Source organism: Poeciliopsis prolifica, unplaced genomic scaffold (genome assembly GCF_027474105.1).
Source record: "Poeciliopsis prolifica strain line A6 unplaced genomic scaffold, Auburn_PproV2 SCAFFOLD039, whole genome shotgun sequence".
NCBI classification, from domain to species: Eukaryota; Metazoa; Chordata; class Actinopteri; order Cyprinodontiformes; family Poeciliidae; genus Poeciliopsis; species Poeciliopsis prolifica.
The window spans coordinates 5,490,239-5,507,244 of NW_026562414.1; the positions used below are offsets into that span (position 1 = coordinate 5,490,239).

The window sequence follows — 17,006 nt, forward strand, 5'->3', positions numbered from 1 at the left end:
AGCTGATCTGTGCAATAAAAATAACATTCGGGCTTCTCCTCTAATGAATTTGGATTCAATCCACTGTGCTACATTTGTGTTTCATTTGTACTGCTATCATTTTAATGATATTAGTAATAGTTTATAGAGGTCATCAAAGGTCAACCAACCCCCCCTTCTTCAAATCAGGTACAATGGGTGTCAATCAAGTTGGCCACATTGGTGCAGCTATTAAAAGAAAAGTTTCTAGAGGTCATCAAAGGTCAATGAACATCTGTTCAAGCTGAAACTGTTAATTTCATTTAAATTATAAGATGTTAACTTCTGAACATGAACAATTTAATTTTAACCTGGAAGAAATTCAATTCAAACTAGGTCTTATTTTTAATAAACAGGTTTGTTCACTTTTCAAAACAGGAGCACTAAGATCAGCTGTATCGTAGCTTCTGATCACTAGAGGGTGCTATTAAACAAACTGTACTTTTGAAATACAAAAAATAAGAATAAAGAATAAAACCAAACGTACTTGGCATCTATTCAGCCTTTCTGAATAGATGAATAGAGGTCAATGTTATGATCGACAGCAATCATCAACACTTATTTTCAGTACTTCATAGCAAGGCATCAAGGTACGTTGGTCCACTTGCACCTGCAGTATGCAAGATTCATAAAGGGAATGTATTTTTACATATTTTCCAAAACTGTAACTGTTTCAGTGCAATATCATATAAGGCAGCTGATCTGTGCAAAAAATAAAAAATAACATTCAGGCTTCTCCTCTAACCCCTGCCATTGCAATCTGCAGAAACGAATCCCTCAACAACCACTCAGAGCCAGGAGATTGTCTCAACGCTGTGATAATGGCAGAAAATGGCAGTTTTTTTAAATGAACAACTTGATAAAATGTCCACCTCTTTTCTTTTTTTGGCTTCAGTCATTGAGTCAATAGCAGAGTAAGATATTTCTAACAATTGTGCTGAAGAAAAGTTAAACTATTAACCAAAAACAAATTATTGTCTTTTTGACCAAGTGGTCCTTTATTTGGTACCTTATGTTTCAAATATAACCCCACTGGGTCAATGACAATCTCTGCAAACACTGGCTTCCCGGCATTACTGTTGCATCACTGCAGAAAAAAAGGTGACGCAATTATTGACATCACTTTAGATTTTGAATAGTGAAGGAAACAAGTTTTTGATGCATCAAGGATTTCTTTAAAGTTTTCCCAGTTACCTGTCCACATTTTGCAGCTGTTTAAACTCATTACTTGTAGAAAAGACATCTGTTCAATCACACTCCAACCTCCCAACACAGACAAGAACAAAGAGCTGTTTTATCCTAAATTAGAGACTACAGGACAATAGACAAACAGCACCAAATAATAAATGACTGTCAATCTCCCTCAGACTGAGAGTCCATATGGATCTCAGCTTGTGGAGTAGCAACGATTGAGTGGTTTAAAAGGTAAGAATGAGAAGGAAGGGAGGGAAAATGAGATTCTGTCAGACTTTCTCAGGACTGCTCACAATGTAGCCACACCTGATTGACTGAATGTAAACAGCTTTCAAGTCCTCTGGACTTGATAAAGCGCTAAAGAAATGCAGGTAATTTTCCATAAACATGATGGTACCAGCTGACTAACCTCACAATGCTGCAGGTAAACAGATTCATTTCAGCTGTGTTTAAAGTGACAGGACACAACTAAAGTTACTGATGTCATATTACATGATCAAAGCATTCAACGGAAATTATTTCAACTTTGTTCAGCATCACTGAGTTTTTGCTATTTATTTGTAAAATTCCTACATAAATATTTGTCTTGTTAATGAAACAAACACTGTTGGATGTATTTTTCACACATAGTATAATACAATATTATTAATACAACTGGAATAATATTATGCATTTGAAACATTATAGTGTTAAATGTTTTTCACACTTAAAATCCGATGACATTTTACCATAAAATATACTCCATGATGTCATTTAATACAATTATTGAATGATTAATTCATTTAATGGTGTTTTGTAGGGTGATGATTCTTTAAGTGCCACAATAAAAAAGTAGACAAAAAGGAGAAGAAAAATGCAATTTCTGTTAAAAATTCAGTTTTCAACATTATGTTTTAAAATCCAGTTTGTTCTAATTTGATTCCAGCGCATTTCCAGGTTGACTTAAGCCTGGGTCAAGAAAATAATGCTAGCCAACTAAAAAGCTGACGATTATGTTGTACTGGGAAAAAACAAATGCTTGATTTTAGAAGTAATGCTTTGAATTAAAAACACATAAAAACTGATTTCTTAGGTTGGAACTAATTTGTTAAAATAAAACTAAGCCACTTCATTAGTTTTCAAGACTTGCTTCACTTCCAGATTTTCTTCTTGTTTCTCCTTTTTCCTGAGAAAAGAAAAGACTTGAAGTGAATAACAATAAAATTGTATTATAGTCTGTCAAAAACAATAAATCTACAACATATAAGGTGCTAAAGTCTTAGCATGAAGGGCTGGTGATTTTTTTTTTTTTTACCGATCAGGAAATTCGACGTCCTCGATGGTATCAGGAAGAGCAACTCCTCTGGTTTCAGGCAGGAGCAGAACCAAACCTCCAGCTACCAGAGCTACAACTCCTGTTTAGGATCAGAGCATGAAGGTCAATGAAGCCAAAGTCGATCAATGTTTTGATAACTTTAACCTGAACCAGACAGTTCTGGTCAGTATTCGCTTTGTTTGTTCATTTGTTCCATTAGCTTAAAATCCATTTCTACCAGGTTAAGAAACCTTTTGAAGCATCATGGTGATTCATTATGTGTTTTTTGCCCCACTTAATATTTGAAATCATCAGACATCCTGTGTAAAAAACAAAATATAGTTTTTTTCAGATAAAATCAATGCACTGCTTAGAAATATATTTTTCTCCTTTCAAATCACAAATACAAAAAAAAAAAAAAAAAAACAGTTCTTGGTCCAGTTTGAGCAGCCAGTCTCTGCCTGGTCTGTAAAATAAAATAAATCACTTAAAAAGAACCTGAAAGACGACATGAAGTAGGCTTTAAGATCCCAGAAAGCAAGATAAGGAAGTTAAAGGACAGATGAGAAACAGCTACGAACATCAATCAGACTGTAAAGGCTTTTAAGGTGTTTGGATTTGCTGGCCTGGCCAGGATGTCAACACAAAGCATGGAGACCTACCAAAGATAATGAGAGGCAGCTCAAGCCAGACGCTGGCCAGTCTGTAGAGCAAGAAGGGAGAAACAATTCCTCCAATATCGCAAAGAGTGGAGCAAACTGACACTCCCAGGTTCCTACAGCAAAAAGTTAGAGAGGTTGGTTATATAGTACATTAGTCAGCCCAACGATGCTTATTTATTAACCACCTGATGCAAGTTGGGTAAAGCTCCGTGTTAACAAACACCACCATCTCAAAGGCCATGGTGATCCCCAGCCGGCCGACGCAGGCCACTATGGTCTTCAGCCAGAACATGCCTGAAGAACAGAAAGTATTTATGCAGTGACTGTTTTTACGCTTCTTCCTGATTTTAGCCTGTAAGATGTCTCACTGTCAGGAATGAAAGCCGTGACGATGCAGGAGATTCCAGCTACGATGTTGGCGGACGCAAAGGGAAGCCGACGGCCGATCCGCTCAATGGTCAACAGGATGAGCAACGCGGCGGGAAACTCAACCAGACCGGCGATAAGGAAGTCGATGTAGACGTTTCCTCCTGTTATCCCCACCCGCATGATGAGGCCCTGATAAACCACAGCACTGGTGAACCTAAGGAATATAAAGACATGAAGCGTTTAATCTGTCCTGCATGCAGGGCTGGAATGATCTGATGGTTTAGAAGAGCCTGACCAGTTACTGACCAGTTACTGACCAGTTACTGACCAGTTACTGACCAGTTACTGACCAGTTACTGACCAGTTAAACATGAGGATGAAAGTGTGTTTTCTCATTTTGGGAGTTCTGATCAAGTCCAACAAAGAGGCAGAGGCGGACTCAACTTCATCATCAGTTAATATCTATGATGAGACACAATTCATTAAAATTACAACACAATTCATTAACATTACAACACAATTCATTAAAATTACAACACAATTCATTAACATTACAACAGTAATGTAGTTATGGATTAAATTATACAGTCCTGCCAGTAGTTTAAAATGTGTTAGGTGGAAATACCCACATGCTGTCATTAACCAAAGTGAACAAGTTGTCTTCAGTATTTTTGATGAATTACATAGAGAAGTTATAATTATGCAATTAAATTGTACATTATTCCTTGTAGATTTTATGTTATACCCAATTTCCAACAACTGTTTAAGCCAGTTGAATATTAAGAAACATGCAAAGGTGGATAGAGCACCTAAAATCTGCATTCCAGTAAGAGAAGGACTTCTTCATAATATAGTATTTTTACTCAAGTAAAAGTAAAAAGTAGCCGTCCAAGGAATGAGATGAGAATGAGAATGAACTTAAACCTTGTTTATATTAAAACTAATCAAAGTCCTTCCACTGCAGAGGAAAGGATTTGACTATTGACAGGATTTACCTCAAAATGAGAGGAGAGATTCTTCCTGTTCTCCTTGGCAATAGCCTTGGTTATTTCCAGAGCTTTTGAGGAATTGTTTTGAGAGATGAGCCACCTTGGAGACTCTGGGATAAACCTGACAGGTAAAACCACAAACATTTGGTTGTTTCTTTATCTTTTTCATATAAACAGTTAGTTACCTGCATCCTGACAGCAGCAGAATGCAGCTTGCATACAATAAGAAAGTCATAAATTCTCAGAAAAGCTTTCCTGTACCTCATTCTTGTAATCAATAGATGAATCATTTGCTTGGCATAGAGATTCATTAACGATTCTATAAGATAGTTGGACTCGTGTTCCAGCCTGTCATGCATCAGCAGAGTGAGCCAATCAATCTGCTCTGTGTTAAAACTCCGGAAAATGAGTTAATGTTTCAGATGCTCATCAGGGCAAAGGTGAAAATGTGGCCTCTGTTCTGCGATTCCACCAGAAACAGAACATAGAAAATCTTCAGATGTACATTTTTGAAATTATTCTACTCATTTGCACATGTCTTTGACTCTATTTAGTATTCTTTCACCCTATTATACTTTTAACATGATGTCACCATCCAGTTGTTTTGCTCCATCCTTAAACATTGACCATCCTGGGATCAATGTTTAGTGTTACGGAGATTTTGTGTTTCCAAGTTGTCAGATCATTGTCAGATTATTCAGTAGAAGCACTTTGCTTGTGGTGGAGAATGAATCTTGATCTGTGCAGACAGAGAGTCTGCACTGCGTAGGATTAATTAAAGCAATGCTAATTCTTACACTGTTTGGATTGCAATTGCAGCATAAATATGAAACGACACATTAATTTTACATGCAGTGCAAAACAGTCACGTATAACGTGTTTAAGTAATAACTGTGTGATAAATATGTGTCACATCTCAGATGCATAGAAAGATGCACAATTATAAAACAAGAGTATTTTGAATAAATCTGCAGATTAATTTATTTTAATCTGTAGATTTGAAAGATTACATAAAATAGTAAAAATGAAGGCCAAGTCTTAACCCAAGGACAAAAAACTGCAGTTTATTACCTGTAGTAAGCAAAATAAAGGGCATACGGTGCCGTGAAGACAACCTGCAGCCAGCGCCAGTCAGTGATGAAGTAGGCGAGCAGAGGGAGGATGAGGAGCCCAATGCTGAAGAACATCTGATACAAAATGCCGACTGTGCGTCTGTACTTTACCCCAACCAGTTCTGTTACTAAAACAACAGAAAAGGCAGAACATCGAGCCACGTTCTGCTTTAAAGAGAAAAGAATGTGAACGCTCATCATTACGCAGCACGTATATGGCCATCCAGCCTCCTTTGACGCTGAAGCCGAAAACGGCCCTGAGCACCAGGATGACCGCGTAGTTTGGTATGACAGCCAAACCGATTCCTGCTGCTACATTTATCACGTTGGACAGGAGGAAACTCTTCATTCTTCCAAATCTACAGAGAGAAGAAACAAAACACCACTTGAAATGTTTTCCTTTAATACTTTTTTTCATATGAATGAAATCATAATTTTAAACGACTGTCTGTTTGTAACCAATGGCTAAAAGTGTTTTTTTTGGGGGGATAATTTTTGTTATTCTAGCTATTTGTCACGGCTCTACCTGTCAGCAAAGTAACCAAAAGCAAAGCTGCCAACCAGGAATCCCATGTTGAGAGTCGACTGGTACATATCCACCAGCCATCCATCTGAACACACCAGGTCGAACTGGAAATGTGCAACAGAAAACGTGAAAAATGGTGAAATAATAAAAACAAGAAGCTAATTCTGTGAGATTAGTGGGTGTCAGGTGTCAGCATGGTGCAGTATAGGTGGAGATGAACAAACGGTTTTTATTTTATTAAAATAAAATACCGTGGGTAACTGCAGCTCACATTGGGATCAGCTCTGAGTTTTCTTTACAAGTATTATAATTGAAGACATGAAACAATTTTGCCACTTTTTTGTTCATGTTTTTTTAATTGTTATTATTTCTAATGTTTAAGTTTACAACTGTTGCTCACACATTTTTTTTTTTGCTCAAACGCACAGATTTTGTTCTCACCTCTGTGACAAACGACTTCCTGCCTTCATAATGATATTCCCAGCCTTCCTGAAAGACAGAAAATCAAATGTTTCATTAAAAACACCGAAGCTTTTCTATATAAACTGGAGTTGCCATGTTGGCGTGTGTTTGAGATGGTATTAAAAATGTCAACTCTAAAAAAAAAAGCCCATATATTCACAGGACAAGAATACTTTCTGTGCAATGCACACAACATGACACAAAGTTGCATTTTTTGACCAAATTTTGTACACAAATTTTGCAGTGGAAACACAGCTAACAAGCAGATTGTGGAAAATTAATTATGACAATGAAAGGATGCAAATTGAACTTTTCATTCCAACCCTGCAGACGCTCCCCGACTAAACTACTGACACTGACTGCATAGCAGCGTTGACAGCTGTTGCATGAATCCAATATATCAAAAATATTTACATTTGTTCTCAGGTAATTAGTTTGACAAGAGAAGTTTGTAACTTCTTTCACAGCTCTGGATGTAAAGAACCCCGTTACATTTCTGCAGGATGGGAGCAAGAGGAGGAAGCAGCGTGAATGTGAAGCAGCTCTGAAGATAAAACCTTCATTTTCTTCAAAAGATTGTTTACATCTCCACAAGAACATTTTATGTAACTTCAGGGTCACAGAGGAGCTAACAAGAAAAGCAAACACCAACATAGTGATCATTTCTTAGCAGACCAGCATTGTCTTCTGCACATTTATTGTCATTATTCGCTCAGTGTTACAAGGTTATGAATTCGGATGTTTTTCAAAACTTTATGGCCTTTAGCAGAGCAGAGGTCATGGGTGCAGACTTGTTTCTGAATCAGAGGTGAACAGTTTTGTTATTTTTGTTTATTCCTTTATTGATCCGACATTCAGAGAGCAAAAAAAAAAGGATCTGAAAAGGTGATGTCTGTCAGAACATCATCACAGCGGTTGTTTACCTCCATTGTCAGATCGCTGTCAATCATTACGTTATAAACCCAGTTCTCTGACCTTCAATAACTGCAAGATTTTCACAAACAAGGGCAAGGTTACACCGCTGAAGAGATAAAAATTAAAAACTGAATGCTTCTTTGTGTCTTGTTTTCCATGAGAGTGAGGGTAGATTATTCTTGCAGACTTTGCACCATCGAAATGTAACCAACACATTTGCACCATCTCTGTAGGTCTAATGAAAAAGAAATAAAGTCAGTTTACTTTACATTATTGTTGGCATAATAGTGTAATTGAAACAGTGACACTTTTCCAGGTCCTTGTATTCTACAACTTTCCCATTAGAGTGCAACATTTAAAATACTCTTTCACCTGTTGCAGAGGCCATAAATACACTGAGGCAATAAAAATTATTTTAATTCCATATAATGTGTAAGTTTTTATCTAGATACTGGGGCTCTATAGGAACTTGCATTGAAAAACTGAAAACAGACAAAAATTTGCATGAAACTTAAATCGTGATTTTAGAAAAACAGAGAGATATTAAAAAGATGAATCATTTGGAGATAGTTTAATACATTGTGACCTGATTACAAGTTGAATGGAGTTTCTATGGTGAAGTGGAAAGTAGCAGGAAGCTGTCAAAGAGCACAAAGTGATGAATTTCTGGAGAATTTCAATGCATTTCAATGAAGCTGGAATTTACATAAAAGTTTAAATATTTCAAAAAGTCAAATAGATTAAGTTACCAAAAGTAATCGTGCACTTCCCCTAAAGAAGCTGAACATTTTTATTTATGAATTGTTAAAATCTGTCAAAGTAAACCCAGAAGGCAAACAGAACATGGAATAATAATAAAAAAGAGAAACAAAATCTTAAGAAGTGTTGATGCTGAATGCATTTGATTGCAAGAAACTGACCTTGCATGGTATAACAGCCGCTCCGCTAAAGTCCAGTCCTTCTGGGTCACAGTTGAGTTCTGTGTTGTTCCAGTCCACCTCATGCTGATTGCAGCTGCAGTGCTGCAGGACTCCTGACACGTTGACCAGCGGCGCCGTCAGGCTGCGACTTTTCTCCAGGCTCCATCCGCAGGCCTCCCTCTTCTCCACCAGCGCAGAGTCCCGGCACCAGTGATCCGGCGTGAAGCCCTGGAAGACAATCCCAACGTAGACACCGGAGAATGGCAACGACAAGAAGCAGAGCATGGCGAAGATCCGCTTCTGGCAGCGGCCGAAAGAGCCGGCCTCCTCCAGGAGGTCATCAAAGGTCGCCATCCAAGCGCTGACGTTTGAGTGTTTGATGCTGGTCTGTTCAGCTCACTGTAGGTTACTGTAAAGGTCTGCCCTCACAGATTTTCAACGTTTAAATGTTGCGTCACTAAGCAGGTCAATGTCCGGAGGTGAAGTCCAAAAGTTTGGTGGAAAAAAAAGCTAAAAGGTGCACAAGAGGGAAAACCTTCGTTCTTTTAATGAGTGAAAGACAGAGGAGTTATCCAAACTTTAATATGCATAATTTTTAACTAAAAGTCACAAGCATGCTTTATGTTTTCAATGAAGTATCACATCATCACAGATTCAAGGAGGACAGATAATCATTGGGATCCAGGAATGTTTAGGATTCAATGATTTACATATTTACAATCAGCTTTATGTGGATAAAAAAAGAGATTTTCATAACCAACATTAAATGAAATATAGGGAGGATGAAGAAAGATAAACGTTGCATGTTTTTTCTTCAATACAGAAAAAAGTCAAAACTTTAAAGAAAAATGTTGAAATGCTGAGAAAAATGTCAGAATTTAGTTTTAATTAAAACATTGACAATAATGTGGAAATAAGGCAGAATGATGTAACTGCTGTATTTAAGATGTTTATATCCTAAAGTAGAAATAATTTTCCTCCTTTTCTAAAAACATAAATCATATTTCCATGAGGAACAATTGATATTTACTTTATATACTTTTTCTATTTCATTTTTAATCTTAAAATGGGGACAGCAGCAAAACTTCATTGTTTTTTGTAATATATGCAACTTTTCTCCACATAAACAGACCAGAAACAATACAGACAATAAATGATGAACCTTTGCTGAATAAAGGCAAGTTACTGTGAACTAATGAAAGTTCAATGAAGTACAATATAGTTTGAACATAAAATCATGAAGTAAAAACTTATCAAAAATGTTTCAGTCATGATTATCGCCCTCTGCTGGCCGTAAGACATCACGTCAATTTTAGGCAACATTTTACCTCTGAAAAAAACAACACAAAACTCCAGTTTATTTGGAATAAAACTCTTTAATAATTTAATACTGTTGCTAAACATCAGAAAACATAAAAGCAGATTCATCTTGGCTCTAACTTCTGTGAATATGTGAACAGTGCAGGAACAAAATAAGTTTTAATGAATCCAAACAAATAAAAGCAGAAATGAGGAAGAGGAATAAATCAATCACACGGCTGCTGGGTCTTTGCAGGGCGACGTGTTGCTGTTGGGCAGCAGGTTGTCCAGCTGCTGGCTGTCCGGCATCATCTTCTCCTTCACCCTGAACACAAACATGGAAAAACCTTCGTTCACCGACAACAACCAGCAAATGAACTGAAACCAAATCGTTCATTTATAGATTAGAACATTTTAATCTTAGCTTAGCTCAGGACGATGGGTAGTAAACAGAACTTTTTAAATATTTTGCTACATATGGTTAAAAAATGACAGAGATTTGGCCAGGTTAAGAAAAAATAAAATAAAATAATGAGAATTACAAGAAGTCATCAAAACTGAAATATTATGTAAACTGACAAAATGAGTATTAGAGAGATGCCAAAACAATAAAAAAATAGATATTAGAGTAAATGTGTATGAGAAAAGGTCATTATATTGTGCGTTTATTATATTTTTATTTTTTATGTGGGGAAAAAAAGACATTTTCATAACCAAAATTAAATTAAATTTTTATGAGAAATTATTCTCATAATCTTATAATTTTCTTCTTATGCGAATTTATTTTATGTCTTGATACTCTGTTGTAAAAAAGAGTTTATTGTGGAAGTTTAGTTTTCTCTGTCAATCTTGTTTTTTCAGTAAAAAGTAATGTCTCCCCCTGCTGGCTGGTAGATAAAACGCACGCTTAGAAATCAGAAATATTGGTTTTATTTTTAGACTCTGTTTTTTTTCCTCAGTTTGATTTTTTAATCTTCATCCATGAATGAAACTGGACAAGCGTATTTTAAGATATTCTCTTTTTTAATTGTTTTTTGCTGCTCACCTCTCAGGAAACTCGATATCGTTGATGGTGTCAGGCAGCGGCACACCTCTGGTTTCTGGAAGGAGGAGAACTAAACCACCAGCCACGAAGGCCAAGCATCCTGCAGAGCAAATGATAAACTCAGCTTTTATAATCATGTTTACTTCTCATTTTTGGTCACATGTTTCACTTAAAATGAGTAAATTAAACAACTCTTTCTTGCTGAAAAGTTACTTGTAAGTTTTGTTTTATTTCAAATATACTAAAATATTTGCACTGGAAACTAGAGAAAAAAATACTTAGGGTTTATGTTTTTTGCATTATACTTTCAGTCACTCAGTATTGATGCAGTTCCTTTAAAATCCTCACATTTCCACAAATGTTTGGAGTGACACTACTTTGCTTTTACACCATAACACATAAAACAACCTAAAATAGTTTTATTTCAACTTATTAGATGCCATTATGTTGTGGTTGGTGAATATTTGTGTAGCAACACTGATTAGTTGATTTACAGGCCTGATTTTGGACCAGACAGTGGAAATGCACAAAGTTACTGACAAGGTTGTTCTAGTTTCCATTGATGTGAACCTTAAATTACACTGTAGGTTGTTTATAAAACTAAGAGCACACCAAAAATGATGAGTGGGAGCTCAAGCCAGATGACAGCGAGTCTGTAGAGCAGGAAAGGAGCGACGATGCCCCCAACGTCACACAGAGTGGAGCAAACCGACACGCCAAAGTTCCTGGAAAGACAACAACAAGTCTGAGATTTAAAATGCTTCTTAACCAAAATGTACGAACAATCAAAGGGTCTTACCGGACAAATGTTGGGTAGAGTTCAGTGTTTACGAAGACGACCATCTCAAAGGACATGGTGATCCCCAGCCGGCCGACGCAGGCCACCACCGTCTTAAACCAGAACATACCTGAGAGAGTCCAGGAAAAATAAACTGTTCAACTTGATAAACTGGAAAACTTGGAGTAATACGTTTATTTTTCTCGACCAATTGTCTGACATACTCAGTTCGATTGGGGATCAAAATTGAAACATTTGTTCCATTTTCAGCTGGTTACGGTTAGCTATGTGTCAAACGAAGTTAACTATGAAAAATCTGTCCACCTCCTCGCCTGTGGGGGCGCTGCATCAACAACCACTGAAGGAAACAAAACAAAAACTTCTGAATGTAAAACAAAATGAAGTATCAACAGATTTTAACGGATGTAGGATTTCTCTTTTGTCTTTGGTGAAAGACCAGCAGCCATTTCTCCCACTAGAGCTGGACACACGTTTGTTTTGGTTGTTTTTACCCAGAATGCTTTGTGTTTTAGTTTGCTTCCTGCTTTTAGTGCAGTCACATATGCATTCAAACCACAACGGAGTCCACATCAACCAAACCGAGGCCGAGGTTTGGAGGCGCACCAGAGTTAGTTTCAGATTCTCCTCCCCGAACCAACCAGACGTTTCAGAGACCAAACGCTGCCCAGAGCCTCACTGTCAGGAATGAAGGCTGTGATGAAGCAGGAGGCGCCGGCCACGATGTTGGCGGTGGCGAATGGGAGGCGTCGGCCGATTCGCTCGATGGTGAAGAGGATGAGGAAGGCGGCAGGGAACTCCACCAGGCCGGAGATCAGGAAGTCGATGTAGACGTTTCCTCCCAGAATTCCCAACCGCATGATCAAACCCTGGTAGACGACTGCACTGGTGAACCTGGAGGCATGCAGACACAGAAGCCTTAGAAACATATTTTTGGGATTAACGTAACGATAGAAGCATTAAAACTTTGAAACTGCGTGTCAAAATCAGGATCAAATTAAATCCAGAAAGATTCTATTCAGCATGGAAATTAAAGGGTTAAAGATTTTTTTTAAACATATTTTGTTATAAGACAAATAATCTGTGAAAAGATTGATCTCTTCCACTTCTTACTGGAGTTGATATTTCTGTCTGAAGAAATGCAATACCCCTGGTCAAAAACAACCAATGAGAGCAAGGAGGAAGGTCGTAGCGCCGTCAATCATCCTCATGTAGTTGTTGCTAAATGTGCTAATGGTGGAGAAAGACTTACTCTTACAGAAAAACTGTTTATCTGCCATAACTGGTGGCTATGCTAACTAGCATTACCATTCACAACAGGCTCTGCTGAAAAGGAGAAACTGAATCAGCCATGATTGGCATAGCTAAAACCCGCCTCCTGGCTCTGATTGGTTGTTTCTAGTGAATACTACAAGATGGCACATATTGCTATAACAGAGTCAGTTTCAGTGAATTATTGACTTAAAACCAGCTCCTATACCTGCTTGAAAAATGACATGTAAGTTAGTTTTGTCTTGTTTGAAATTTGCTAAGATATTTGTAAATATAAATATTTGAAACTAGACGAACAAAAGTTTTGCTTTTCAAAAACTGGGGGAAAACCAGTGTTTGCGTGGAGTTTTAAGAGAAATGCTCACCAGTTGAAGCTGAGAATAAGCGTGTGTTTTCTCATTTTTGGAGTTCTGATCAGGTCCATGAAGGAGGCGGTGGAGGAATCAGCGTTATCGTCCGACAGCGTCTAGAAAACACAAACATTCAGGAGTTTCACACGCCGGGTTTCTGTGTCCAAACTGAGGAGGACAGGTGAGTTACCTCTATCATCTTGGACAGAGTCTTCCCGTTTTCCTTCGCCATGTCTTTGGTGATCTTCACAGCTTTGGACTTCCTGTTCTGAGACAGCAGCCATCTTGGAGATTCAGGGATGAACCTTAGAGGTAAAAACAACGACAGAAATCAGGAAACTTCCACAAATCCCAGTTTTTCACTGATACAGAATACAAATGTATGAGCTAATTTAGAAATATTTATAAGAAATTTTGCGGCATATTGATGATAAATATGACTTTATATCTCCCAACACTTCAAGTAAAGCTGAGGCAGCAGTGGAGTAGAAGTAAGAAATACTGCCACCTGCAGGTGGAATTTGGTCGTCCATTTTGACTATTTTTTCTGAAAATGTCTCTGCTTTTCTTGAATTTCTACAAACTCTGGAATCAAAAAAACCTGGAGGGACTGATTGGTGTAATTAGGTAGTAAACAAAAACTTTTGCAAGCCAATTTTGAAAAAACTCACATTTTCTGATAAAATGCTTTTGCACTAGGATGAGGTAGTTTTTTGTGGTGTATCAAAATTAGTGTATTTTTGAAAAACTGAAAAGTTTTCTTTTTTGTAAATTGGACTCATCATGTGATCAACAACCTATGGAAGAGGATTAGGGCCAAAAAATAAAATAATTTTGACATTTTTCTTTGTTCACTAAATAAATTCACTGTTTACTCATCAGTGATCCATTCAGGTGTCTCACCAATAGTAGGACAGGAAGAGAATGTAGGGGACGGTGATGACGACCTGCAGACAGCGCCAGTCCGTGATGAAGTAGGCGAGCAAAGGGAGGATGAGGATGCCAACGCTGAAGAACATCTGGTAAATAACTCCCACCGTCCGTCTGAACTCCACCCCAACGATCTCTGTGACTGATGTACAAACATTTTGTTTTGTTTCACTGATGTGCAGGCGGACGATGTGTTCAATGGTATATTGGAAAGGAAAAAAAGGAGTAAATTTCCACAAAAATTTAAATTAATCCCAGAAAAATTAAAGAAAAAAAACTATTTTTAAGCTCCGTAAGTTGAACATTTACGAGAAAAAAAGAAGAGATTTCTACAAAAACATTGAAAGTTCTGAGTTTGAAAAGTTGAAAATTTGCTAGAATTTTAAAAAATATATTTTTAGATTGACCTAAAAAATTGTCTGGAAAAAAAAAATCTGAGCTCCAAAAGTCGTAAATTTGTAAGAAAAACCATGAACTATTCTCAGATTCAAAAGTCGAAAACTATTTACTTTTGTAAATCTAATTTTTTCTCACAAATTTTCAACTTCAAGTCCAAATGTCCAAGTTTTTTCAGTTTTTTCTGACCAGTTTTTTGACTTTTCAAACTCAGAAATTCCCAACATTTTTCTACAAAATTTCTGAGGTTAACCAAAATATTTCTCAGTTTTTTGGACTTAAAATTTCATTGCAATATTTTGTGGTTCTGCTGTGATAATAAAAGCGACAATAAGAACTACTTTATATATTTTTATGCAACTGTTTGTTTCTGCAAACCACAGAAGTCATAGCACCACAAACAAATTTTGGGCAGATTTAACAGTTTTTAAACATCATTAATTGGAATTTATTGTGACAAAAATAAATCAAAATCGTATCATGATAAGAAATTGATCATGATAACTGATAAACGATATGACTTGGATGTTGAATAAAAGGATTCTTACTGAGTACGTATCCCGCCACCCATCCTCCTTTCACTCCGAACCCGTACAGCGTCCTGAAAACCAGTAAAGAAATGTAGTTGGGAGCCACAGCAACCAGGATGCCGGCGATCCCGTTCAGCACGTTGGACATCAGGAAGCTCAGTTTCCTCCCAAACCTGCAGAGACACAAACATTTACTGGGAAATGATCCCAAACTCATCCTGCCGTTTAAACTCAGAGCACAGAAAGCAAACCAACCTGTCGGCCAGGTAGCCGATGGCGATGCTGCCGATCAGGAAGCCAACGTTCAGCGTGGCCTGGTACAGATCCACCAGCCACCCGTCTGAACACACCAGGTCAAACTGGACACACAAAATCAGGCTCAAATTATTCACATCTTATTTGCATTAAACGGAATATTAACCTTTTTGAAATATCAGTCTTGGCCAAAAATCTCCTGCGTAAAAAATGTATCTCAGTGGGATTTGAATAAAATAAAAATAAATAAATGAGACAACAAACTTCTGGAAACCACAGAACGACATTGATTTCAAAAATTTTTAAGAAAAAGAAAAAAGAATTTCTGAGCTTCAAAGGTAAAAAAAAAAAAATCTGAAAAAAAGTGAGAAAAAAAAACCAAGGAACTTTTGAGTTTGAAAAATCTAAAATTTTTGACTTTAAACTTAATGTCTTCATAGTTTTTTTCTCATTTACAAAGATTTGCACTAGAATTCAAACCAACTTGGTGAGATTTTGTGTTTGCAGTGAAAAACATTTTTCTCCTGCAAACTTGGCAGAAATTTGGATCCTTCACCAAATGCACTGAAATAGATTTTTCCATCAAGTCAAAGTGAACTTTCCTCACCTCGGTGACGAAGGACTTCCTCCCGTCATAGTCGTACTCCCAGCCCTCGCTGCAGCCGGCCGTGGGTGTTGCGCTCCGGTGCGTCTCCCGTGGATCGCAGCTGCTCTCCGTTTCGTTCCAGTCCACTTCGTAGCGCAAGCAGCTGCTGCGCTGCAGAGCGCCGCTGATGTTGAGCAGCGGCGCCGTCAGGCTGCGACTCTCCTCCCGGCTTCATCCGCAGGCCTCCCTCCGCTGCACCGCCGCCGAGTCCCGGCACCAGTGATCCGGGGTGAAGCCCTGGAACACGATGCCCACGTACACGCCGGCCCACGGCATGGACACCATGCACAGCAGGGCAAAGACGCGCTTCTGGCAGCGCCCGAACTTCCCCGCTTCCTCCAAGATGTCGTCGAAAGTGGCCATGAGTTTCGCCTGCAAGCAGCTGATCTGTATGCCGGGCCTCTCGCTGCACACCGACCATTCAAACTGCGGGCCCAGTGTGGCCCACTTGGGTTTTTAACGGGACCAACTGGAGCAAAGGTCCACTGAAATGCGTCTGTTCTTCGCATGCTGTGCAGCAGAGCATGAAAAACATTTGCTATGATTTTTACAGACGTCAGAGGAACAGTTAGAAGTTGGCGCAAAGCCTTGGCGCAAAGCCTGCATGAATTTCTCAAAGCTTCGTTAACATAATTGCATCTGATGGAGCAGCTGGATGCAAATAGTTTAAATAGCGGACATTTAAACCCGCTCAGGTCTGAATGAATTCAGACAAACTGCATCATCTCAGATCAGTCTGAAAAGTTTCTATGGAGCGAAATTGAGGCCAAACAGTTTGTTCAGAAGGGAAAAAAAAGCTTGTTTCAAAAGATTTGAAACTGAAAATAAATGGAACGATTAAAAAAACGATTACATTAAAAAAATAATTTTGAAATTGTTAAGTTTGAAACTGAAAAACAGATTTGAAACTGGAAAAGACAATAAAAATATTGGAAACTAAAAAAATATTTAGAAATTTGAAGAAATCTGGAGCTGAAAAACAATTAAATGGAAGATTTGAAACTAAAAAACATGTTCAAAACAAAT

The 17,006-nt window shown here is 37.8% G+C and overlaps 2 protein-coding genes across 2 annotated transcripts; both read right to left on the bottom strand.

Moving 5' to 3' along the window:
* Positions 1–2,136: 2,136 nt before the first annotated feature.
* On the bottom strand, positions 2,137–8,890 carry LOC129375417 (solute carrier family 22 member 2-like). The gene is made up of 12 exons (XM_055054483.1): positions 8,462–8,890; positions 6,606–6,653; positions 6,165–6,268; positions 5,843–5,997; positions 5,598–5,766; positions 4,533–4,647; positions 3,899–3,999; positions 3,537–3,751; positions 3,354–3,462; positions 3,169–3,281; positions 2,507–2,606; positions 2,137–2,377 (listed from the first exon to the last, which is right to left on the bottom strand). Exons 1-12 carry the CDS (start codon positions 8,813–8,815, stop codon positions 2,311–2,313), a joined length of 1,650 nt encoding a protein of 549 aa, XP_054910458.1. The 5' UTR covers positions 8,816–8,890; the 3' UTR covers positions 2,137–2,310.
* Positions 8,891–10,801: 1,911 nt separating this feature from the next.
* On the bottom strand, positions 10,802–16,394 carry LOC129375264 (solute carrier family 22 member 2-like). The gene is given in 10 exon segments (XM_055054226.1): positions 10,802–10,905; positions 11,418–11,530; positions 11,605–11,713; positions 12,281–12,495; positions 13,239–13,339; positions 13,414–13,528; positions 14,127–14,295; positions 15,098–15,252; positions 15,335–15,438; positions 15,942–16,394. Coding segments are annotated over 10 exon segments (1,587 nt in total). The 5' UTR covers positions 16,344–16,394.
* Positions 16,395–17,006: the final 612 nt, after the last annotated feature.